At 35.8% G+C, this 27985-nt stretch overlaps 1 protein-coding gene across 1 annotated transcript in view; it reads right to left on the bottom strand.

Annotated features, from left to right (window-relative positions):
- IPO11 (importin 11) overlaps positions 1-27985 on the bottom strand; it is a 191904-nt gene that overhangs the window by 126174 nt on the left and 37745 nt on the right. The window contains exons 4-9 of the mRNA XM_034655635.1: positions 21427-21499; positions 20181-20384; positions 9594-9726; positions 6814-6872; positions 2822-2870; positions 1248-1318 (exon numbers count right to left, since the gene is read on the bottom strand). Coding sequence (XP_034511526.1) covers positions 1248-1318; positions 2822-2870; positions 6814-6872; positions 9594-9726; positions 20181-20384; positions 21427-21499 — 589 coding nt within the window. The remainder of the gene's footprint in view (positions 1-1247; positions 1319-2821; positions 2871-6813; positions 6873-9593; positions 9727-20180; positions 20385-21426; positions 21500-27985) is intronic.

Below are 27985 nucleotides of genomic sequence, written 5' to 3'. Positions count from 1 at the left end.
TAGAGGATAATAAAGTCATTCCACCTTTCTAAATTTGTTAGAAGGATTATTTTAAACCCCTTATCACTTAAAGATACATATTCAAATATTTACAGATAATACTAATAGGATACCTGAGATTTGCTTTTAAAAAACCAGCAAGGAGCGGAGGGAGAGGAAGTACACAGATAAAACAGAGCTAACCCTCAATGTATGTTGATAATTCCAGAAGCTAAGCAATAACTTCAAGGGGACTCAAAGATTCAATTCTATTTGGAGGTATGTTTGAGATGTTCCAATTTTTAAAGCTTAATAAAGTCAGACATTATAAATATGAATTTCATACATGAAATTATTTATGAGCACTACACAGCTCCACTGACTAACCACATCATGTCATTTTACTTTGCTTTGTGTTTTGATTTTTAACTTAAAATACCTGAGTCAATTTCCTGCTGGATCTTGGAAGATCAGGTGGGCTTTTGCTATTAAGGCTATTTAGAACCTAACTGTGGGAAATAAGAAGTGAAACTAAAGGTACTTGCTACTTAAGGTAACTGCTACTTAACCGAAGACAGCAAAACAGCTCCTTTCTACTCCTCTTCTCCCCTCCCAGGGAACAGACAACCTTAACCGTATTAATGAAGTTTCAGGGAAAAAAAGGGAAAACAGGCTACAAGTTTAGATACTGCTATCTTCAACGACCTGTTTTAGTGCAATGCAGTCTTCAAACCAGGTGTTCCCAACTCTATGTATGTCTCCCAACCATCCTCACGCCAAAATTTCATAAAAATCAGTTTCTCTAAAACTTAGTTTCATCAGAAATTTATACACATTGCCTAGCACAGAGCACCTATAATTCTATTCAAAAGATGTTTGATACTGATGATAATCTGTCATTCTGAATACAGTACTTCCTGATATTACACTGCCTGTTACATATGATCTAGTTCCTGCTCAGCTAAAACTGGTACTTTATCTCTGCTTTTATCCAGTAGGCTTGAGAATAAGAAACTTCAGAGGAATGAACTTCGCTAATATTTATTAGGATTTTTTTTACATCAAAGTGACTTATAACTGATAGATGGCATAAATTTAATTTTTATATTTAAGTACATCAAAATACCGGAGTATTTTTAACTTTGCTGTAAACAGTCCGAAAATAAGTTACTTCGCACTAAAGAATGTATGCTCACATTTTTCCTTATTAAATATGAGTACATGTATTTTATTTAAGAAAACATACTTAAGATAAAATGAAAACTTACCACTTTAGTAAAAAGAATGATGGTCTTTTCCAGTCTATCTCTACATACGTTATCTGTACCTATATTTCTACCTGTTAAAAATACAATTCAAATATTAGTACAAGTTTACAGTACTGCATAAATTCACAATCACAACAATGACAAAACTTACAAAATACCGTCAGATATATTTTTGCATGTTTTGCATTTTAGATTCATTACTGTGCTTTCCCAACTCTAAAAAATTAATCGCGTTTTTAAAAAGATTTACACTTAACAAACACAGTAATCCCCAGTACCATGTTTCACAAAATTTATCGTAAAATACAAACTGAGCCCAAGTTAAAGGGTAGTAGCAATTTTATCCATAAATTACCAATCATATTTTCAAAATCTAATTAGTTATAGTTGAAATTTACAAGCAAAGTAAGTAAAAACAAAGCATTCAAAGAGTAACATACTCATTATTTTTCCTGTATTTTCTGACAATTTTCTTCAGGTAACCTCCCTGGCATAATTAATTAATTTTGTACATTCAGAATAGTATCCACCAGACCATCAACTACTCTCCATAATCATACTCTTCCTATTCACCTCATCATTTATGTCATTCTCCTCTCCTGGGAGGATTCCTATTCTTCCCCATGTTTCTCCACAGGGTGACCAGAGAAAATGACCATTTTCATAAAAATAAACTACTTTATATAAGTTGTCTTATTCGTTTTTCATATACAGTACCCAGAACAGTGCCTGGCAAGACTCAACAATGTTTTTACTAAGCTTAAATGTTTTTACTAAGCTTAAAACGAATACTCTGCTTTCTCTTCAGATCATATAAATCTTTTGCCTTTTACTAAGCTGAAAATGACTACCATAAAACAATCAACAAACTCACAAAAAGTGAGTACACTAAAATATCTTTCAGACTATTAAGTCCCCGAGTACACACCCACATAAACACACACAGAGGAATGTACATGTGTGTAATGTGTATGTGTGCATGCCAGCACATGTGTGTATATTTTGTGTTTGTAGGTGTGTGTATCTTGAGCAAAGGTGCTTACAATTACAGGGAAAAGGATAACAAACAGACCACCAGCATATTATAACACAAATATAAATGCTAAATTCTCTTGTGTGTAGTGGATGAGAGAGGGTCCTAAAGATAAGCCAGTGAAGATAAATACACAAAAGACCTAACAAAATTGAAGTACCATTTACGGTAATTTATATCATACCCACACATAAAATGAACTAAAAAAACCAGAATCTATACAAAGTCTAAAGAGCATGTGGCACAAGAGCTACATTGAATGAGTATTAAATACACGACCGCTGTGGATGTATGCATGGAGAAGAGCAGTAGCCGTAAAAATATCTGCAAAGAAATAGGACACAAAACAGATTAAAAAAAAAAAGTTTCCACAATACTCAGGACAAGACAGGTGTATGAAGACAAAGCTGAGCTCCCAATTCAACCTCAAAGGATTAATGATCAAGATGCAAGAGTTTAGCCTCTTCCGATATGCAAGTGCATAGCATGAGCTATGAATAAGGATTCAACAAGTAAAATCTACTGTCAAAGAAGTACTTACTGCATTCCAGAAATTGTTTCAGACGGTCAAATATTCCATGTAAAAAACCCTAGAAAAAAAATTTTTAAGGTCTCAATTTATTGTTGTAAACATCTTCCCTATACTTTTTCAAAAATACTAAAATGGATCTATCACATTTTAAAAAGTTAAAATGAGATGAAATAAAAAATATTCTACTATTATTAACAAATCTTCCATTAGGAAATACAGTATTTCATCTCTTCAATGTCTCATTTCAGTTACCTAAATCACTTTGCAATAAATAAAACATTATTTAAGCATTTTATTTAACTAAATACTCTCTATTCGCCTCACTGTTTTTTCTTCTTCACAGCTTTTATAATCCCCTGGCATACTGTTCGTCTATTATCTGTCTGCTCCCACTAGAATGTAGGCTCCCTGAGAGCCAGAAATTCACTGTGTTTAGTACTCTATCCCAGAATCCAGGAATAGTATTTGAGAATAATAAGTACTCAATATATGAATAAATGGTACTAATTATTTAAAGTAGAAGTTCTTAATTCCAAGTATTAAATTTACTAGCTTTCAGATATATGAGAAGACAAGTATCACCATTTATGATCTGGTAAAAAGCTAAACAACCCTTATTTGTTGGTATGTATTTTAAGAAACGTTATAAAAATTTTACAGATATAAAGGGATAGTGAAAAACAACTTTATTAAAATTTTGAAGAATTTAAACCACACAGACTTTCTGGATCAAAAAATTTTGGTTTATAAACATCATAAAAGATGTCACATGCTCTTTCAACAAATAGGACGGTCCAGGTCTTTGTCACAAATAACTACATGGTGAAGGTCTTCCTAATGACTGACTAGAATAGTGCTATTTCCTCTCTGCCCTTAGAAATATGTTGTCCACGCAGCCATTCTTGAGTTTGAGACAATTCAACTAGGATAGCATCATCTGATGACTCAGAAACAGATTTCCCTTAGACAATTTCACCATCATCATCATCAGGGCCTAGAATGCTGCTTCCCAGTCTGTATGAGAGCGTCCATCTTCTGATTCATGTACAAATTATGAAACCTCTTTCTCTTGTCAATTTTCTTCTCTGCCATTTCGGGCAGAAAATGAAGAATTTTGAATTCTCAGTGTGTTAAACAAAAGCTGAAAGTAGAATAAAAACAAAGTGCTTCCAGTCTTCTTTTATTACTTCTTAAAGATGATGGAAAACAGTGCACAACCCTATAAGAAAACTGCAAGATGACAATTTCACTACTGCTTCATCCTTCTGGCAATTCCATCATCTAACACTTGTCACATTATTTCAGTCGTTTTAGCCACAGTTGATAATAACTGAAAAGTAATGATAACTAACAAAAAAATGATTCCTAGGATGATGAAAGAGCAAAATGTTTTATTATAGGAAGAATAAAACCGTTGAGATCCTGTATGTATTTTAAATTTATACAGTAGTCCAATGGTAATGACAACATAGAATTTTACTCTTTTTCTTTTAAATAATGTTAGTTTATCAATCAGGGTTCTCTGAAGAAAGTAGAAAATTATAAAAATCATCAATTCTACTAGGCTGATCAAGAGAATCAGGAATTTATAGAATTATAGACAGCTGACTAATCTGCAGTCCAAATAAACTCAGTTACAGTTTATGATTTATGTTATATAATAACACAATAACAAATTAACCATTAAATCATCATTTACAGAGCACTTTAATTAGCTGAACCATTTACAAAAAATCATTATCTCCCTTAATCCTCACAACATCTAGTGAGGTAGGTTATTTCATATTCACATTATGAAGAAAAAAAAAAAACTCAGTATCAGGGTACATAATAAACAGCTGGAGGCCACACTATCAGGAAAAGGCCAAGTCAAGATCAAATCCAAATCTATCTGCCTCCAGAAACCAAAATCCCACCATTATCATACAGCGCTTCTAAAGCATCTTTTAAGTTCCATGTTATTTTTAAGATCTTTATGTAACTTGAAAAACCGCCCTCAACTTGTTAAAATTCTATTTTGTTTCCAACAAGTCAATACACCTTAACTGCTACAAAACAGCATTTATAACTGAGTAAAAGCTGACATACAGTTTCATTAGATGGAAGAAAGACTCAAGGAAAAGCCAAAAACTCACAGAACATTGACAGTTTCCACTGAAAACCGCTATTCCACTTTACAAGAATGTGATTCAAATCAATTTATTTTTAACCAAAAAAATAAAACTCTGATGAACACAATCAATATTTTAGTTTATGTAATTTTATGATATTCAGAATCATATTGCATATAAAAATAATTACTGAGCCTTCTGACCTAATATTTCTACTCTATCACATATTCATTCATTTTACAAGTAATTACTGAGCTTTTACTATTAACAGAGACTATTCTAAGCTCTGGGATGGACAGTGAATTAAACAGTCTCTGCCTTTATGCAATTTAATGCATTCCAGTGCAGTAATTTAGGAAAAGCTGTCTAAATTGGTTTCTGGAAGTGTTTTTTGGCAGTATGGCAATAAATATAAATATTTAAAATATATCAGCATTAAAGTTATGGCTGGTTTTGGATACGTATTTTGGCAATTCGGTAATATCAATCAATGCTATCCATGCGCCTATACTTGAATCAACCATTTCCACTTCTAGTAATTTAGCCTGAAGAGTGCATCAGAAAAGTACAAAATGACATATATATCCAAATGTTTATTCCAACATCACTGAACAACAATTAAAAACTGGAAACAACCTATATATCCATCAATGGATAACTAGGCAGGTAAATTATAGGAATCCTATATTAATGTTATCACTTTTAAAAAATTAGCTCACTGACAGTAATCACATGGATTTACCATAGAATCATTAAAAACATAACATATATTACTGACATGAGAAAAATACTCATGAGAAAAATGACATACTAAGTTTAAGAAAAAGCAAGTCAAGAAACAGCATGTGGGTCCCATTTACATAAATCTGAGGAAGAGAGAAAAGTATATCTGAAAGACTATGCATAAAATGCCTTACAAGTATACTTACAAATTTTAGCAATATCTTTGATAAGTTTTCAAATGACTTTCTATTTCCTTTCCTTCTGTGTTTAACTTTCAAAAAATAAGCATGTAACACTTTTATAGAACAAAATGTACATCACACTATGATGATGTATATCGCCAGCTTTTGAATTCCTTTAACAGTAGAATCATTATTGCAATGAAAATCTTACTGACAGGCACAGTATACTAAAGATTTAAAACAAACAAATGAAAAAGAGTAACTCTGGTCAAATCTAGTAGGGCATACCCAAAGACCCAATTAGATGTACTTTTTTCACAATTCTTGCTCAAGCCCCAAAGCAACCTCCGAAAGCAACATTTTAGCTGACTTAAACTCACTGCGAAAACTAACACAGATCTGAGTAAATATATAATAAAATCTCACTTTGTTTCGGGATGAAATATATACAGCTATATATTCTCGTACACAGAAAAAGTAGATGATGCCATACAAACAATGAATATACATCACAAATGATGGGCTTACAATAGGGTTTTCCCTTCTTGTATGTATATTTTCAACTGACTACAAAGAGCACACATAAATGTTATGATCAAACAAAAGAATTCATTTTAAATATATAGAAACAGACAAAGGGAAATATCAAGGATATTATTAACTATCCACGATGTACCTAGAAATGTAATAATAGCACACAAATTCAAGAAGTTCACCCAAATTCAAATTACAAATAACTCTCTCAATGTATCATAACACTTTAGAACTGTCCTAGGCTTATTTCCTCCCCTTCACAAAGGAGCTGCTTTGATATACTGAAAACAGGCCGTTAAGTCTATAAAGTATAACATATACAAAAAGGTAAAAGGTCACTTAATAAAAACTTATAAATGAATGTCAAGTAAAAGAATAAGCTTTAAAACATTCAGGAAAATACCAAGCACTTTGCCAAAGCCACAAAGAATCAATAACTGCTTTCACTTACCATCACCTCCATATTCTTATGAGGCTCCACAAATCCATTAACAGTTAATTTACGCAGCACTGAAAAGTAAAATTGAGCTTTATTGCATCTAAATGTCTCATACTTTATCCTATTAAAATCATAATCATAACGAAGACTCAGGATCACAAAGCCTCATCAAGACTGGGGGTTACTCTAGCTCCATCCTTCCATATAATAGATAAAGGTAATCCCTGATCATTGGTTTGTTTCCAAATAGGAATGATGGAATGACAGCCAAGTTCTTGTGACTCAAAAGCTGTGTTCTTCTCACATATCTTAACTACTTAAGTTTCTAAAACTATATTGCAAAAGTTAATTTAATTGCTATAATTGTTAGTACTTCTCACCTGCAGTAACCCCTCTAAGTTGAAACTGAGAAAATTACCTCTATTCCATAACCTTGAAATATGTCTCAAAACTGACCAAAAAGCTTCATTTAGTCTTAGACTACATTAATGAAAATATAGTATCTCCTACGAAGGATATAAAAGCTAAACTATTTCTAAATCTGAAACAGGACTACAGTGCTCAATATAAACATCACATTTTATGAGTAACGGGTGTACACAGGGAGACAAGAAGGATAAACGATTGGAAGTCAGATCTATATTTAAATCCTAGCTCCAATGTCTACAACTGTACTGTTCTGGACAACTTTTCTAGATCTCACATTCCTTGTCTGTAAACTGTGGTTAATAAGTCTAACTTCATAGGGTTATTAAAGGATTCAATAGTATAATGTATTTAAAAGACTCAGCACAAATCAGTAACACAAAGATGACGGCAGCATCAGAGACTACAAAATTCAAAGTCACATCACCTTAAGAAAACATTACAGATAGCACTGCTCTCTCTATAACTGAGAGTTAGGGTTCATGAGGTGAAGCTCAAAGGCAGTATACTGAAAACAGGTTTAGAGGGGAGTAACGGTTAAAAAAAAAAATCAAGTTTAGAATGCAACTGTCTACAAAACCATCAGTTTCATACTACAATTATAAGCAACTCAGAAGTTACTACATCATCATAGGAGAAAATAAGATTCAAACTGAGTCCCTTATTCTGGATTCATTCATTCCCACAAAAGAACTTGCTCCACATCACCTGGTACAGTCCTTTCGTTCCCCCTTCATCACTTGGTTAACTTCACTTACCCTACGATGGTTCTGGTTCAAACATCACTTTCTCAAGGAAGTCCTTTCTGACCACATTGTCAGTTACCATAATACTGTAATACCACTGTCACATGTCATTTTACAAGTATCTGTGTAACCATTTTATTATGTCTGTCTACCTAGGGTCAAACACCTAACCACAAATTATTTGAAATAATGAATATATGAAATAATAAATATATATATGCATGTCTAAAAGATACTAAATGCACACAGGTATAAACTCAGATTACATATAACAAAAACTGCAGTCTTAAGTATTGCTCAAGTCATAGAAATTTACAGCTGGGCAAAACAAATATTTTAAAAGGAAATGCTATGGGATTTTTCCAGGTCAAGATATCTGAGAAATGCTAAGGTATACCTAAAGACCCTGAGACAGGGAAGTATTGAAAAGCTAAGATCAGGCGAACGTAAGGTAGTGCTGCATCCTTTTTGTCAGGAGTTACTCTTTGAAATAAGGTAAGAAAACCACAATCCAAAGTACTAGTTAAAATTCCTTAATCATTAAATATAAAACTTATGTTAAGTTTTGTACACATAACCGTACACCAGTTTCTCTAATTCTTTCTGGATAAATGTTTCTCTCTAAATCCTTTTAATTTCTTCCTCAAGGATGTTGACAAAACCATCTCCACTCACTTATATAACCAGCTACCTGTACCATGAATTTTATTTGTCGACAGTCCTTTAAAATCATTCATGCTTTTGTCTACAAGGTTCACCAGAATGTGCTGACAGTCTGAAGTCTGTGCAACCACTGTCTGATCAATGTTAAGTGATGCATGAGAGCGGTGCCAAGAGTGTACGATGGCATCCTAAGGTACTAAAGGGGAGTGTGATAAAAGGGCTTAAAAGTAAAGCCAAAGGATGCAAAATAAGCCACAGTAAGAGAACTAAAGGCTGCCCGAGATCAAACTAAGAAACACAAATTAAAAAAGCCTAAGCACCAGAAGAGGAGAGAGACTGGAAGACAAAGAGAATGAGCCAAACGTGAGTGTTTTCTAAAGGAAAGGAACCTCAGAATACATTCGTCAAGGTCACCAGCTCGGGGAAGGTAAAATAGAGATTTATACTAAGGGATACCTACAAGCAAAGCAGAGGAAAACACAGGCCAAGATGGCACGCCATCAAGCCCCTTCTAAAATCCAAGTGAGTCTGAAGTACAAACAAGAAAGAAAGAAGCTGAGTCCTCATGGAAAATAGAACAGGGAGACCGAGCTCAACTAACACCTGAGGCCCCAAGTTTAGTGAAGCCAGCATAGCAGTGATAAGGGTAGGAGCCCAGAAAGAGAAGTGTAAGGCAGGAGCAAAAAAAAGTAGAAGTACTTGAAAGGAACGTATTCAGAACCTTGAGAACCCAGAAACATGACTGTAACATAAAACTATCCCACACTTTTACAAATGAGAGGAAAGGCTATTCTCACAAAAGAAAAACCAACCACAAATAAGGCCTTGTCTGTGAGGGAGAGACTAACCACTTACTGTCCCAGGGCAAGTGAGAACAGATAATCCATCAGAGGAGCTGTATGTTGACTCTCTTGAGGTATGTCACTTCCAAAATGAACATATCAAGTTGAATAGTACCTTTCAATGACAGCAGAGTTCGTTCTAGTGAACTTAGAACTGCAGCTTCACTGACAGAAGAAACGTGTTGAAGGAATGTGTCTGTATGGTGATTCCACAGAGAGCAGGCAAAATTATAAATTCCAGAAGCTAACTGCAAAGAAATATCAACATATTTGTTCACAAAAAACACATATTGCAGTAATCAATTAGAGCTACACAGCAATACATTTCAGTTTTTAGGTCAGTTTTAATTACAGTTTTAATGTCATTTTCAATGAGATGTGAAATACTTAAGTCATTTGTCACGTTTCAAACTTTTTAAGACAGACTTACAGTATCAAGGACCGTGTGCTGGCTGCTGCTGTGAACACACATAAACACACCTAGAACAGTCGTCTTTCTGGAGATAGTGCTTAGTCCAATGCCTGCACTGCAGTCTGACATTTTCTATTTATACCTTTTTTCTTCCACTAATATGTTGCAACACTCAGTTTTTAAAACAGTGACAGACTGTCACTGACTGTAACATATAAAACAATATACTAAGAAATACAAAAGAATCAAATTTCTGTGTTCTGCCAGTTCTACCCATTATGGTTTTAGGACATTTAAAGCAGGAACATACGAACCACAAAGCTTGTCAGGCCGCTTTCCTAATATGTACTAATATTTACAAACCTCACTTTCACACTGGGATGCAGCTGGCCTCTGCCACCCAGGTTGAGGCAGAACCATTCCCAGGGCTATCTTCAGCTTTTTGTTTGTTTGTTTGTTTTTCCAGAAGGTCTAAGACCAATCCAGCTGAGCCTACATGGCCATTTAATTTAAATAAAAATGAGATGAAAGTACACGTGAGTGACTAGTTATCATTAGCATACGCTAGAATGCTTTTTCTTATTCCAGACAAAAGTATATCATTTCCACTAAGCACTGGATTTATAGTAATTTTAGGCATCAGAAACCAGGCAGAAATGCAATCCTCTAAATAAAATAAAACTACTATGGAAAAAAATTCCATTTCTATTATTTTAATTCAGTAATTTGAATGGCCTGTGCTTACAGATGTAGGTAAAGAGCTTTGCCAAATCCCCCTGGTGACTTTGCACATATCTATATAGGCCACAAAGGCAAAGGCTTGAACCTCAACTAACAGGACTATCAGCAGAACATATTACAATCCTCCTGGAAAACAAGAGATGGAAAGCTTGTAAGGAGCTGCTACAAGACTATCTCCTGCTCATCTCCTCACCTCCCGGGTTCTGATGAGATATAAAGTTTTCTGACCCATCTCCCTCAAATGAGAGCTGCAGAAAATAAAACCACTTAGTTATGGTCTAGAAGTGGCTCCTTAGCAATGGGGCATCCCACAATTTGCATCTGAGTCATTCAGCCCATATTGCTTTGGTCATTCTTTCTGGTATGTAGAACAAAAATCACAGTGACTTGGTACCAATGTGCCTAATTTCTTTTATCTGTCCAAAATAAGTAATAAACTGCCAGAAGCTAAAAGTCCTCCTGTCTCCACCAACTGATCAGTCAGAGCTTTGGCCCTCCCTTACCTTGTGCATATGCTTGAAACAGGTACAATGACTACTTACTAAGAAAATTCAGCATATTCTCAAATACACATAGAATATTTTACAGAGTAAAAGCAAATTATTTAATCTTAATGTTTCATGATAACCAAAATATAGTAGTGATAATTAGCTCAATACCATATTACAGCAAGCAGCAATATCATAAAAAGTTAAGGCTCTAAAATTGGTATCATCCTAGGAAACAATGCTACAAGAGAGAAGCCAATACTCAATCTAATCAGAAGGGATATAATCTGAAGAAGAAAAAAAAAAACACTTCAAAAAACGTGTAAGCTTTACTTAGAACTATAGTGAACTTCAATATTTTTCTTAGTAAATCAAGTCCTTCCTGAGAATATGAAGCTAAAACATATGTCTAGAATTGGAAAATCCATCATCTTAATTTTTATTACATTTACTGGTAAATGTAAGTTAGAGCATTCTATACTTTTCCAAACATATAAACCATCAAACTATTTGACTGCCAGAATAAAGTGAAAGAAAAGAAAGAGATTTAGAGGCAGAGAAGCAGTAGTAATGGTACATAAGACCTAAAAGCAAAGTTTCAAACTAAAGTAAATTTCTTATTGTAGCAAATATTTCAACAAAATAAACTGAAGTCTACAGCCCTGGCCATAATTTTTAGACCCATTTTATACGTATGTACTAAATAAAATCTAAGGGGTGCCATGTCCCAATTTCAAACACCAACAGAAAACTATTACACTCTAAAGCAGTCTCTTGCTTACACATTACTTTCTAGCCCTCCTTCCATCTCCTCCTTAAAACTATTTGTTTCAGGGGCACGTGGAAGGCTCAGTCGGTTAAGCCTCTGCCTTTGGTTCAGGTCATGATCTCAGGGTCCTGGGATCGAGTCCCACATCAGACTCAGTGGGGAGCCTGCTTCTACCTCTCCCTCTGCTGTTCCCCCTGCTTGTTCTTTTAACTTCCCTCTGTGTGTCAAATAAAAAACAAAATCTTTTCTAAAAATTATTTTAAAAATTTTAAAAACTACTTGTTTCACATAACTTTTATACATAGATTTCATTTAAAATGTTCAGAAGGATGGTCTATATAATTTTTTTTTTACTAGTGTTATTTGAAGTCCCTTGAACTCTTGTAAAAGGGATTTTCAAGAAACAAGTGATGAACATGAAAGTGAATATGCAGTAATGGTAATTACGATAAAATTAACAAAGTTACAACAGAATAAGAGTAAACATTTATTGAACCTACTCTGCACTAAGCAATGCTCTCACCTTACCTTTATCACCTGATTTAACCATCACAATCTAAAAAGTAGACAGTCCCATTTACAATAAGGAAACTGAGATACAGAAAGGCTAAGTAACTTAGCCAAGAGCAAAGAGTGTAATCAGTCAGACGAAGAGACGGGACTGAAATCAAGGAAGGTGCTCAGAGCTTACATTTTTAACCTCTATGTTCTAATGCCTCTCAATATGGTATGTAGCAATTAACTACATAGTAATTTGGTAAAAGAAACAAACATTAGTTGTATAAATACTGTTTAAACTTTTTAAAACCAAAATACAAATACTAAGTAGATATTATCCTATACATTCAGAATCAATATAGTAAATCCTGTTCTCCAAAAGTTACGTAACAATTCAATAATGGTGGGATTTTCTTTTCATAACAACAAAAAGGAAAACTGCCCCACGCTCACCAAGATCAATAATGCTGCTAATATGGATGCAATAAACTGTTTGAATCAGAATCTCCCCTAACAAATTCTTCCATAAGTCTTACCCACCTTGGTACAACACTCAAAAGAAAAACATAAATTTTTGTTCTAGTATTTACATGGAGTACCTATGTAAGACAGCTAATATAAATTGAACATTGTTCATATATAAATGTATAATCTTTGTATGTATATAAAATTTGGAGCAAGTCCCATTCATTAAATCTAAGAGTCATAGTGCCTTTCATCTAATTCTCAATGTACTCCTCTAGCACTACATGCCAGACTCAATAAAGAAAACTATAGTAACCATTCCCTACTTCCTTAATTAAAAAGTAAGATTAGGTTTGAGAAAAAAAGTTGACCAAATGGAATCTGACACCAGCCGAAGAAAAAAACTTATAAAGGATAATCTACCATCCTAAATCACTAGCATAACGTAACTGAACTCAAGAGGTTCTCTGCTCACTTGGGGTGCATCAAATACAACACAACCCAAGAAAGTGCTGAAAGCAAAGAACTTTGCATCATTTGTTACAAAAAAGGAGACAGCTCTCAAAGCACTCTCTCCCAGAGAGGTTAGTACAAGAAACCTTTATTCAGTGTATCAGGAGGCAGGAGCACGGAGCTCACATAAGCACTCTGGTTCAACTGTGCTTGCCTAGCATGTCAACGTGCTTGCTAGTGCATTTGTCCTATGTTCAAAAACTGGCAGAAAACTCTGCCCACAGGCGGAGTTATAATGAACTAGAGGTAACTTCAGGACAACTCAGGGGGACTTCTGCATAGGTCCTCACTTCTAATCCAGCTCAAACTGGCTCACATAAGGGGCTATCACGGGAGATACACCAGCAAGGGGCTCTCAAGTGAAACGTGTAGTTTGGGTCTCTTTGGCTAGAACTGTTGGTTCTGCAAAACAAAATACGTTCTTTCCCTGCTTTTGTCCCTTCCCCTCCTCCCTTCCTGATAGCTTTTGGCGGTCTTATTTGAGTCCTCTTCTGTAACTTCCTGTTGCATTTTAGCTAACAAAAACATGTCAGACGTATTTTCAAGGCATTTTACAATAACATCAGCAAAATGGCAAAACTACTTTAACTGTTATAATTTTTTCAGGAACGACTTCTGTTACCAGGGGAATATCCCTTTACAGAGTTCCATCACCTGCATATGCACAATGTAAATTATAGTATGCATACCTAACTTAAAATCCTCCCCACTCACTCCCAACACAGAAAACAAAATATACCACAGAACATCTGTGAACACTATCAAAAGTTCTTACTATCACAAAAGTGAACAAAGGGAAGTTTTTCATTACGGTGGAATCAAAGTCTTTACAATAAAATTCCAACTTGCTCCATAAAATCATCCTCTCTTCCTTTTATCATTTCACTCTAAAAAATGTGTAAGAAAGTTCCATAATTCAGATAATCAAAGGTCCTATCCATTCTACCTTAAGCAACTTTCAGCAATTTTTGAAATTGTTATCCCCATTTCTAAAAGAAAAATATAATCATGCCATAACATTTACAGATATTAAGGGCAAAGTTAGATCTTTATCTATTAATTCTTCCTGCTTCCAAGCCCTGAAAATTAATAGTATGAAAGCAGCACTTTAATTAGTCATATAAATATGAAAAGCACCTAAGTAGCTTGGCAGGTACTGCTGAATGAAGGCATACAGCATTTAAGACAAAAATCAAGAAACAGCGGTAGTAGGATGGAAGAAATTTTTAACTGACATTCTCCTTTGTCTCATATTCCAGTTCTGGAGCGAAGCACCTAGTCAAGGACATTAAGCATCTATCAAAGCTCTAATTCAAGATTCTTTTTAGCTAGCCTATAAAATAAAAGGCCTCTACCCAAATAGAGATGGTTGGAATAAAGAATAAGCAATGGCACAACCCTTTCAGCCCAACGGGAAAAGGAGAAAGACAGATTATGAAGGAAGAAACTACAGTAATTTGGGAAGAGGCACTGCCAACTACCCTATGTCATCAAGTCCTGCACAAGCTTCTGCCTGCTCCAGAAAACACTGCCTGATGTATGCTTACAGAAGGCTCAGCTGGAAAAGGGAAAATAACGAAGCAAGTACACAAAATAAAAATATTTCTTCCACATTTTCTTCTAGAAAATGTGGAGGGAGAAGAGAGACAATTCAGGGAGACAATATGAAAATAAGCTATTTAATGAAACATTTTAGGTACTGTTTCACAAAAACCAGAAATACTTCTTTTTCTTTTTCTAAACCAGAAGAAACACTGCCACCCACTGACTGCTGAGTGACTTTAACGGGTAAGCACAAAGACTTCGCTCCTTGAATGTCAAAAGGAAACCATTACAGGAAGTTCTATTTCTTTTAGCATTTAAAATATTCTTACACTTTTTTAGCCTCCAGATCATGGTTCTCACAATTTTCTCCTAAGAAACATTACCACTGAAAAACTTTTAAACCAAAGTCTTGTAATGCATCACCAACAGTGGGGCACAAAATATTACCCATAATCTATAGTTGTCAAACCTGCTTAACCTCAATCTCATCAACAAGGCATATATATAATCAAGAGATGCAGAACGTACAAAATCCTCTAAGACAAGTCAGCCAATTCTTCACCAAGTGGCATGAAAAAAAAAAAAAAGAGGAAGAAAATGAATACTATTCTAAATTAAAAGACACTTAAAAAAAACTTGACCAAATGTACCCAACCTATTCATTTTTCTGGCTCAAACAAACCACTTGTTAAAGTATGTATGAAAACAACGTAGAAAATTTGCTCAAAGTATTAAAGGGTTCTAAATCACTATTTTTATTTTTCTTAGGTTTGATAAAAGGTAAATGATTATAAACAAAATAAGTATCCTTTTACAGATGAATACTCAAATATTTAGTGATAAAATATCATTAAATCTTTAAACTGCTTTAAAACACCTTAGGAAGAAAAAGTGAAAAAACAAAAATTGCAAAATGTTAACTGCCAAATCTAGGTGATGGCTATACGGCAGTTTCTATTTTTCATTTGCCTTCTATATGTTTAAAAAATTTTAAAACAAGAAAAAAATTTCAAGATAAATTATAAAAATGCCTGTATGTTCTTAATGACAAAAAAGGTAGTTATTTTGGTGGTAATCAGTTTTTGCTTCAATACAAGGCTTAAATATAAATTTGCTTCCAATGAACCATATATATATCAAAGTAACAAAACGTGTCGGGACAGAAGCTCTCGAGGGTACAAGATCTATCTCAAAAACAATTTCCGGGGCGCCTGGGTGGCACAGCGGTTGGGCGTTTGCCTTCGGCTCAGGGCGTGATCCCGGCGTTACGGGATCGAGCCCCACATCAGGCTCCTCTGCTGTGAGCCTGCTTCTTCCTCTCCCACTCCCCCTGCTTGTGTTCCTCTCTCGCTGGCTGTCTCTATCTCTGTCAAATAAATAAATAAAAAATCTTTAAAAAAAAAAAAAAAACAATTTCCAATCAAACTGCCAAAGTCTCTCAAGTGGTATTTATTTATTTTCACTGCAGGACATTCCTAAAGACCGGCAGCATCTGTTACCTACACATCTCTTAGCAAACCCTCATTTTCATTTTGTTCTCAAACCTGCCACTGGTACAGCTCAAGCCCAGGAGGGTCACTGTGGCCCATCTTACAGATCCCTAAAGTCCTCTAATCCTAGCACAGCCAGGATTAGTGTTCTGTCACTGGTGTCTAAATGATGCTCTCATGTATCCAAAGAATCACAATTCATGAAGGGGAAGGAAAAGGTGAAACTACGCTTCTTCCCACTTGGGACCTCATCTTTGTTCACAGCTGTGACTGAAGCATCCAATACAGTGACCAGCACAGGAGGAGCACAATATTTGTCAGGTGGATAGAACAAAAAACACTCCTTCAAACCAACTTACAGAGATTTTAGTGATAAATTTTTGGAGTTTTTATTCTCCTTTTTCTGAGTCCCTTTTCCTAGGACCCAGGTAATAGTTTGTATGCTACAGAAAAGATAAGCACCATGCTCTACTGAAAACCTCTTCTGTTCAGTGCACAGCTCCTTTTTTTTTTTTGGCTCAAGCTAGTCCCAATGAGTTGCTCTCCTCCCTTAAAAGTTCCCACCAAATGGTTCTTCTTTCCCTCCTGCTAATAAAAGCCTAGACACACATATACACGCTCAAATCCCCAAACAGGCTCATAGCAGAAATGATCCTTTATAAATCTGAAGCCATCCTTTAAAATAATGTGTTTTTAAAAAGCCAATATAAAATTTGGCAGAGCAAGAGACAAGGTCTAGAATCAACATGGTATTTACTGAGGCAATTAGAATCACCCAAACAGAACTGAAAACAAGCTATTTCACCTATTTAATGATTTGCTTAGAAACATACATTTATGAGGTGCCTGGGTGACTCAGTCGGTTAAGCGTTGGCCTTCGGCTCAGGTCATCCCACACGTCCTAGAATCAAGTGTGAAAGTCTCTGCTACAAGGCTGAGCGATCTTACACTAACCAAATTATCTCAAAGTAGCAGTGTGGTTCCATTTTGTTAGCTTATTTGGAAAACATACTTAGTCATCAAGAAGACTATTCTCAAGTGTGACTGACCTCTGAATAACATGAGCGTTAGGGGCAGCCCCCACCTCCACACGCAGTTAACAATTTGTGAATAACTTCTGACTCCCCCAAAACCTAATTACAAACAGCCTATTGTTGACCAGAAGCCTTCCTGGTAACACATGTATCGATTAACACATGTATTGTGTATGTCACATGTATTATATACTGTATTCTTACAATAAATTAAGTTATAAAAAAGAGACTGTTACTACAAAAATAAAAATACATTTACAGGACTGTATGTAAAAAATTCTGTGTATAAGTGGACCTGCGCAGTTCAAACCTGAGCTGTTTGAGGGTCAACTTTACTGTAATGTGGTTTTACCTTGCCTCAGTTTTCTTTTAGCCCTATCATGCAAACAACACACACGCTGTTCAGTGGGAATTTACTCATCATCAACCCTTCAGTTTTTAAAATTTTTAAGCTAAAACGCATTAACATCAGTTACCCTTTAACAGTCAACATCAATATTTTATATTCAGGTTTCTATGAAAAGCATAGTTTTATTAAAAAACAAATCCGTTTGTGTCAAATCAAGCTCAATTTTGCAATTGCAAACAATTTTCTCTCAACTGTTGATTCTGTAATACATCACCCCTCAAAAGAACATAATTTATTTTCATGAGAAAGAAAAATAGGATATAGAAATTGTACTTTGCTAGAAGAACTAGCTCAACTATGACTTTACGTTTTTTTATGAGGGAAACTAATTTAGTACGTGAAGGCCATCTTAGCATCATGGTAAAAATATTTTTAAAAGAACTTTCTTATACTTCAGATTACCACAATAATAGGGGCTACTTTATAAACTAACAAAACTGCTTTTTATAGTGATGTCTTCCTACATATACTACCTTCAATTCAACTACACAGCTCATACCCCACCAAACCCATCAGACATGACTGTATTTCCTCTATACTATGCTCCATGTTTCCAGGTTCAGCTACTCCAATCCATATTGAAAGGTGCTAAGCTGAATTTTTTTCCAGGTATCTTAAGTTTTACATATCCTCCCAAAACTGCTCTTTTATACTATGCCACTTTGAAATCTAGGTGTCTAAGAACAAGTCTCCTCTTCTATTTATTCATTTAACAGTTACTTAGCACCACCCACCTCTATGCATTCTTCTGGGTTTGACGATAAGACTATACCAATAAAAGCTACAATTTCTCTCTCATGAAACTCATAGAGTAGTGGATCTCAGAAAGATAAGTCAACAATTCTAAGCACTATGGAATAAATACTATGCCTGAAGGACGTACAAGATGCTAGAAAGATCTATACTTTACACTGTACAGAGAGGAAACAGCCTCCTCATACTACAGGAAAACTGACCAAGAAAGTTGAAGGGCTCACAAAGCCAACTCAAATAAGCTATCCAGAGTACAGCCTCTGATTAGATACGATTCATAAAGACTGCTTAGGTTAAATATAAATTATACCTGAAAACTAAAGCAACACATTAGGAGAGTACAACTTGAGAAAGCTGAACTATGAACTCAGACTTCTAGGGAAGGGTACTCTTTCATAAAATAATTGCAACCCTCAACCTTCTAGACATTTGACTTGGGAAAAGAGCCAATATAAAAGTGGAAGAGTGTAAGAAGGAGATAAAGTCAAGCAAAATCAGCAAGAAATTCACAGAAAGTCCTGAGAGACTAAACAGTCAATTTCTTAAGCCCCAATCGGATATCGAGCAAAAGAAACAAGGATTTGAAAAGCAACCTTCAACAAAAAATAAATTCTCTTACACTCAACATCGTTGGCCTAATATTTGCTATTTAAACCAACTGGGTTCAAGGTAGAGAACCTAATGTGATTCTGGCTTAAGCTTTGTATGTATAAGAATTACCTGGGAAGCCTGTTAGAAATGCAGATTCCCAAATAATATCCTCAAAGTGAGGATGACAAAGGCAAACAAGAACACTGTTAAAAATACTTCGAGACTCACCAGTGTTACATGGTACAGTCCAAAACATTAGGTTGAATAATATGGAAATCATTATTTTAATAAGGTGAAAATAATCAAATACAAAAATGTCAAAGCAAGTGAATGAAAAAAGCAAAGTCTTTTCAACAAATGGTGCTAAAACACCCAATAAAGTAATCTCACCCACCAATTATGTCAGACTCCTTCCCTACATCTGCCCTACATGCATCAGTTACCCAGAAATGTCCATTTTAACTGTCTGTATTGCAACTCTATCCTTCATAAATGTTCTCTTTATCACAGCTTCTTTTTTCCATCTGAACCTCAAAAGCCTCAAAACAGTCTCTGCCTTCAGACCATTCTCTACCAACCAATCCCTGCTTACTGGCAACTAAGCAATCTTACTTATTATATCACTACCCAGTTTAAAATCTTTCATAAGTTATCTATTATTCTGAAGCTTTTCAGTCCACTGGATCTCATAGTCTTTGATTAAAATATTTAGAGGGGCGCCTGGGTGGCACAGCGGTTAAGCGTCTGCCTTCAGCTCAGGGCATGATCCCGGCGTTATGGGATCGAGCCCCACATCAGGCTCCTCCGCTATGAGCCTGCTTCTTCCTCTCCCACTCCCCCTGCTTGTGTTCCCTCTCTCGCTGGCTGTCTCTATCTCTGTCGAATAAATAAATAAAATCTTTAAAAATATATATATTTAGAGGGGTAAAACAACAGATATTTTTATGCCAGTAGCAGTTTTCCTTATCAAATTTAACTATGTTAAATCACTTACATCATAAAACAGTTTCCTATCAGCAGCCAGACGTTTGGAAGCCAGTGTCTTGGTAACATGATAGAAGGTAAGTAATGCTCTGTGCTGTCGAAGATCATCTTGGACTTTCACAGATTCTATAAGAGTGGGAATCAGTTCAGGCCACTGTCTAGGACAGTCCAATCGAGCAACTTTGGCAATCAGCACTGCAATCTGAGTTGCAATCTAAAGGGGGAAAAAAATCATCAGAAGTACACATATGTAATCAAATCAACAGATAAGGAATGCATTCACAGTTGAAAACTACCTTTTGGTTAGTTAGACATTTGACAAAAGTGAATAAAATTTCACTGAAAACTGCTTACTGAAGACAGTGATTCACAAAGTATGGTCTATGAATCCTCTGAAGAGAGGACAGGGCTAAGAACTTTCCAAGGGTCTGCGAGATCTTCCCTTTCTCTCATTCATCAGTGTGAAGCTAGATTTTCTTCATGTAACTTCTCCCAAAATAATATATTCCAACAGAGTAAATGAAGCAAATATCAAAATCCAGATGTCTTCTTTTAGATAGCCAGACACCATGGCTATATACAAAAAGCACAACATAGCTACTCTTCTCATTAAATATTTGGGGAAAGAGCTACGGTTCATTTTTTTAAATTCTATTAACAATTAATGGTTTTATTATTTTCAATTACTATTTTTAAGTTTAATTGTTAACACAGTAAATATCAAAGATAGAATACTTTTTAAATATTCAAATTAAAGTAATTAAGTGTAATAAATAGTATCTTGTAAAAATCTAAGAATTTTTGTAACCATAAGCAAAACTTGTTCTTTTAAGAAAAGTCTCGCTCTACAGGAAAGAAAAAAATTGAACTGTGTACTCTATTATCTAATCCCCTCAGAGTACACAGTGAGAACTGAAAATGTGATGGATGAAGGAAATAAGACATCCTGTAGTTTAAAAAAATAGCTATTTATGAATAACAGAAAACCATTAAAATTAATTTCTAAGACTCTAAGTAATAGAGAGACTTGCTTCCAAAAGTGTGTATCTTAAAATGACTTCTGAATTTTAAAACAATAGCCAAATATAACCAAAATTCTTAACAGCTCAAACTGAATCCCAGAACTTAAAACCCATAAACCACACAAATGGACATTATAAAATTTCATTTTTAATGCCAAAAAACAAAATTAGTTAGGGAAAGAAGTAAAGAGTAAGGCCAAACAAAGAATATTTAGCATTCGTTTTCTCACTAACCTGGTTTACTGGTTCATTGAAGTTGGTGATTAGCCCTGCACGCAAAGTAGATTTCTCCTCCTCCGAGAGAGCACTGTAAAAATATTTATTTATTATGCAAAAGAATGCTACCTAACAATAAACATGGGTAAACACTGTTTTGAATTTTAACAATAAAAAGCCTTTCAAACAAGGGGTTCTGATTAGTTCCGGTAAATAAACAGATTTCCATTACTTATAATACTGGCATATCAAGTAATTCATAAGCCTAAAACTCCTTCACAACTGGATAAATATGAAGCACAAAACAGTAAACAAGTAGGAAACGAGAAAAATCCAGAGTAAGAAATGTGATATTTTGACATGTGCTTTTATTGATACAAAAATAGTTGCCTTAAAAAAAAATCAATGGTTGGGGCGCCTGGGTGGCACGGCGGTTAAGCGTCTGCCTTCGGCTCAGGGCATGATCCCGGCATTATGGGATCGAGCCCCATATCAGGCTCCTCCGCTATGAGCCTGCTTCTTCCTCTCCCACTCCCCCTGCTTGTGTTCCCTCTCTCGCTGGCTGTCTCTATCTCTGTCGCATAAATAAATAAAATCTTTAAAAAAAAAAAAAAATCAATGGTTGTTAAAAGAAATGTGTATGAGTATGTATTAGTCTTCCACTGACTTCTTTTATAAAATCTGAGTAAGGTTATTCTACGGAGGATCAGGAATCAGAGGATATCTGGGATGAAAGACTTCTTAGAAATCCACTAGTTTAAAACCTACGACCTTAAGAACATGCAAAACCCTGACAAGCATCTTCATTTAAGACTTCTAGACTTCTCAACTGTGAGAGAATACAATTCTATTGTTTTAAGCTACCCAGTATCTGGTAGTTAGTGATAGCAGACCTAAAAAACTAATGCAGCATCTAAAAACAATGTAGGCAGCCAGGACTTGAGAGAAAGAGGTCTTAGAAAGAAGGGAAGGGAACTGTGCTGAACCAGTACATTTCTCCCTCGAGGTATCTGCCCACAAGAAATCAAGGTGACAGCAGCAGCTACAAGACTAATAAGCAAGAAAGAGATTTCACCAGGTCCCAGGGCTGGAAGGACAAAAACTGAAGCTCAGGGCCAACCAACAAGGCAAGACTTTGGTAAATACCCAAAGCTTGCAGCTGAAACCCCAAGAAGGCTAAAAATTGGGATTAAGAGTAAACCAGAAAGAGACCACCCACAACTAAACCAAGGCTCAAGTCATATTCTTTTTGCTTGCCTGGAAAAAATTAAATTCTCCCTGGTAAAACAAAACAAAACAAAACAAAACAAAGCCTCTCCAATTTTCCCTAAACAATGTTTAGCATTGAGTCAAAACTTATCAGGCACAATACAAACCACGTAAAAATGGTTAAAATCAAAACATGAATAGAAACAGGAGATATACACATTGTAGTTATCAAAATCACACTTTAAAAAATTATGGTTATGTTCAAGAAAATAGATGAAAACTATAGTATTTCAACACAGAGGTGGAATTCATTTTTTTAAAAATACCAAAGGGAAATCCTAGAACTGATTTAAGAAAAAAAAAAAAAAAAGGCAAAACATAGGTAATGAACTTGAAAAAACGTCAGCAGAAAATATCCAGATTAAAATATAATAAAAAAAAACAGACATCTAGGAGGACCTGGCTGGCTCAGTCAGTAGAACATATGACTCTTCATCTCTGGGTCATGAGTTCAAGCCCCACAATGGGTGTAGAGCTTACTTTTAAAAAAGGGGGGGGGGAGAAAAAGAAAAAGTGAGAAGAGAGGGAAAGAAAGGGAAAGAAAAAATGGACTTCTAGTTTCGAGGGTGTTCACTGACAGATGTGCATCAAAAAAATACTAAAGGCAATTCTTTGGCAGAAAACAAATGGATCCAGATGGAAACCCAATACCAATGAAAGAAATTAAGAACTCTAGAAAGAAATTTAAAGGAATATTCCTACTGGCTTTTCAAGGGAAGATGGCAGAGCAGGAGGATCCTAAGCTTACCTTCCCATGCATACAACTAAGTAACACCCACATCTGTGTAAATAACACAGAACACAACCCAAAGACCGGCAGAACAGACTCTCCACAGCTAAATGTAGAGAACAGGCAATACTCAAGAGGGTAGGGAGGGCAAAGAGACGGTTAGGAGCAAAACGGACCTGCAAGACTGTTCAAGGGAAGGAGGGATGAGACTGGTGCAGAGAGGGAAGAGGAGCAAACCACCATACCAGGCACCCCAGGCATGGGAGACACACACAGGGAGGACCAATCCCTGTAACTTTTGGCTTTGAAAACCAATGAGGCCTAAGGATCACTGGGGCTTACCACCTGAAACATTAAAAATCTGTGGGCCGAGCCCTGGGAAAGCTGGGAAGATGGGGGAGTCCCTGCCCTTAAAGACAAAGCACAACATACAGCCCTGCTGAGATACAGCATAGAAGCAGCAGTTTGAAAAACATCTACAGTGCATGGGAAAGAGATTTTTGTTTACTCGTCACAGAGCCTGTGCTGGAGAGGCAGGGAACTTTGGGAGACTTCTCTGAAAACAAAAGAGCTGACAGGTGCCATTCCCCTCTTAACCCCAGCCTAGATAAGCAGACAAATGGCTGGAACCAGTCAGCACCAACACTCCCCACCTAGTCTGCTAACAGCATGCCCCACACTCATATTCTCCTATCTTGCCCCTCCAATATGCACTTGGCTGAAGCCCATCCAAAGCAGTGCCACAACCCTAGCAGTGGGCAAGCAGCCCCAAAAGGGCCCAGAACTCCTCCAGATGGACTCCCACCACTGAAAGTGAAAGGATGGAGAAACCTCTATCATAGAAATGGATGTCAAAAGAAAGCCAGAGTAGCAATACTTTTATCAGACAAAATAAACTTTAAAACAAAAAATGAGCCAAGAGACAAAGAAGGACACTATATAATAATAAAGGGGACAATCAAACAAGACATATAACAATTGCAAATATTTATGCACCCAACATACAAGCACCTAAATACATAAAAGTTAGTAACAAACATAAAGGAACTAATAGGAAATAATACAGTAGTAAGGGACTTTAATATCCCATTTACATCAACGGATAGACCATCTTAACAGAACATCAGCAAGGCAACAATGGCTTTGAATGACACACTGGAACAGAAGGATTTAACAGATATACTCAGAACATTCTATCTTAAAACAAGAATATGGGGCACCTGGGTGGCTCAGTTGGTTAAGTGTCTGCCTTTGGCATAGGTCATGATCCCAGAGTCCTGGGATCGAGACCCACATCGGGCTCCTGCTCTACAAGGAGCCCGCTTCTCCCTCTGCCACTCCCCCCTGATCTCTCACTCTCACTCTCAAATAAATAAATAATCTTTAAAACAAGAGAATACACATTCTTTTCAAGTGCACAAGGACATTCTCCAGAATAGATCACATATTAGTCCACAAAACAAATCACAACAAATTCAAGAAGACTGCAATCATACCACATATATTATCTGAACATAATGATATGAAACCAAAAGTCAATCATGAGAAAAAATCTGGAAAGACCATGGAGGTTTTCATGGAGGTTAAATTCATGGAGGTTAAATAACATAGTACTGAACAATGACTGACTCAACCCGGAAATAAAAGAAGAAATGAAGTACATGGAAACAAATGAAAATGAAAACATGATGGTCCAAAACCTCTGGAATACAGCAAAAGTGGTTCTAAGAGTGAAGTTTATAGCAATACACAACTACCTCAAGAAGCAAGAAAAATCTCAGATAAACAACTTAACCTTAAACCTAAAGGAGCTAGAAAAAGAACAAGCAAAACCTAAAACCTTCAGAAAGAAGGAAATGATTAAGGTTAGAGCAGAAATAACTGATACATAAACTAAAAAAGAAAAAAAAATTAACAGATCAATGAAACCAGGAGCTGGTTCTTTGAAAAAAATTAATAAAATTGATAAACCTCTAGCCAGAATTATCAAGAAAAAGAGAGAAAGGACTCAAATAAATAAAATCACAAATGAGAGAAAAGCAATAACAATCAACCCACAGAAACACAATCATAAGAGAATATTATAAAAAGTTATCCCAAAAATTGGACAACATAGAAGAAATAGATAAATTCCTAGAAATATAGAAAGTACCAAGACTGAAAAGGAGGAAATACAAAATCTGAACAGACCAACAAGCAGCCTAGAAATCGAGTCAGTAATTAAAAAAACTCCCAACGAAGACCAGGGCCAGATGGCTTCATAGGCAAATTCAACCGAAGATTTAAAAAAGAATTAATATCTATTTTCTCAAACTATTCTAAAAAACAGAAAAGGAAGGAAAACTTCCAAATTCATTCTATGAGGCCAGAATTCGTTCGATAACAAAACCAGGTAAAGACACTACAAAAAAAGAAAACTACAGGCCAATATCCCTGATGAACACAGATGCAAAAATTTTCAATAAAATACTAGCAAAATAAATAATACATTAAGATAATCATTCACCACAATCGAGTAGGATTTATCGCTGGGTTGCCAGAATGGTTCTATATTCACAAATCAATCAATGCAATACATCACATCACTAGGAGAAAAGATAAAAACCCTATGATCATTTCAATAGATGCAGGAAAACCAGCTGACAAAGTACAACATTCATTCATGACAACAACCTTCAACAAAACAGATTCAGAGAGAACATACCTCAACAAAATAAAGGCCATCTATGAAAAACCCACAACTAACATTGTCATTAATGGAGAAAAATTAACAGCTTTTCCTCTAAAGTCAGAAACAAGACATGAATGTCCACTCTCACCACTTTTATTCAACACAGTACTGGAAGTCCTACCTACAACAATCATTAACACAAAATTATAAAAGGCATCCGAATTGGTAAAGAGGTAAAACTTCCACTTTGCAGATGACATAATATCATATATAGAAAACCCAAAAGCTCATCCAAAAAACTACTAGAAGTGATAAATGAATTCAGTAAGAGCACAGAATACAAAATCAACATACAGAAATCTGTTGCATTTTTATACACCAAGAACAAAGCAGCAGAAAGAGAAATTAAGAAAACAATCCCATGTACAACTGCTCCCCAAACAATAAGACATCTAGAAGTAAACTTAATCAAAGAGGTGAAAGACCAGTACTTCGAAAACTACAAAACACTGATGAAAGAAATTCAAGATGACACAAAGAAACAGAAAGACATTCCATGCTCATGGATTGGAAGAATATTCTTTTTTTTTTTTTTTAAACTTTTTTTTTTAAAGATTTTATTTATTTATTCGACAGAGATAGAGACAGCCAGCGAGAGAGGGAACACAAGCAGGGGGAGTGGAAGAGGAAGAAGCAGGCTCATAGCGGAAGAGCCTGATGTGGGGCTCGATCCCATAACGCCGGGATCACGCCCTGAGCCGAAGGCAGACGCTTAACCGCTGTGCCACCCAGGTGCCCCTGGAAGAATATTCTTAAAATGTCCATACTACCCAAAGCAATCTACACATAGAATGCACTTCTTATCAAAATCCCGACAACATTTTGCACAGAACTAGAACAAAGAGACTCCTCCCCCACGTAGAGGAGAAGATAATCACACACACCAGTCTGAATGCAGCGCTGCACTAGACTGGGGGCAGACATCTGCTCTTACTGTAGGCCCCACCCAGCGAAGAAAGCTTCTCAGAGGAAACCCAGGAAGAACGTCCTGAAGTTTGGTGCTACCGCATCTTTGACAAACACTTGGACTACCTCGACTCAAGCCCAAGGCAGCCCCATACTGGTCCACTAAATACCAAGATACCAAACCCTGTCCACAACATGCAAACAGAAACAGTGCAAATGACTGAACTGAAGGCAAACATGGCTCAGTCACAACAGCAGAGTGCATGCAACACACATCAGAGACACCACTCAGGCGCCAGGTTCTGGTGAACAAGAAATTGTACTAAAGGGCAATACAGGATCTCTTCTTCAAAAGGCTACTACTTTCAAAAGCAGAAGGGGTGGCTGACTTTCCTAACACACAGAAAGAGACACGGAAAGTTAGACAAAATGAGAAGACAGAAGAATGTGTCCCAAATGAAAAGAATAGGGCAAAATCACAGCAAGCAAGCTAAACAAAATGGGGATAAGTAATATGCTTGATAGACAACTTAAAGTAATGATCACAGCTACTCACCGGACTTTGAGAAGAGTGGAGGATTTCAGTGAGACTCTTAACAAAGAGACAGAAAACATAAAAAAGAACCAATCAGAGATGAAGAACTCAATAAATCAAAGTAAAAATTCACTAGATGGAATAAATAGTAGATTAGAGGAGCAGAAGAATGGAGCAGCAACCTGGAAAAGAGTAATGAAAAGCAATCAAGGTGAACAGGAGAGAGAAAAAAAAATTAAAAATGAAAATGACTAAGGGAATTAACTGACACCAGCAAGCATAGTAACATTCACATTATAGGGATCCCAGAAAGAGAAAAGAGAGAAAAGGGGGCAGAAAATGTATTTGAAGAAGAAACAGCTAAAAACTTCCCAAATCTAGGGAAAGAGATATCCAAATCCAGGAG

The sequence above is a fragment of the Ailuropoda melanoleuca genome, chromosome 3 (assembly GCF_002007445.2).
Source record: "Ailuropoda melanoleuca isolate Jingjing chromosome 3, ASM200744v2, whole genome shotgun sequence".
Taxonomy (NCBI): Eukaryota; Metazoa; Chordata; class Mammalia; order Carnivora; family Ursidae; genus Ailuropoda; species Ailuropoda melanoleuca.
The sequence above is the reverse complement of the archived record's forward strand: the minus strand, read 5'-3'. Positions and strand labels throughout refer to the sequence as shown.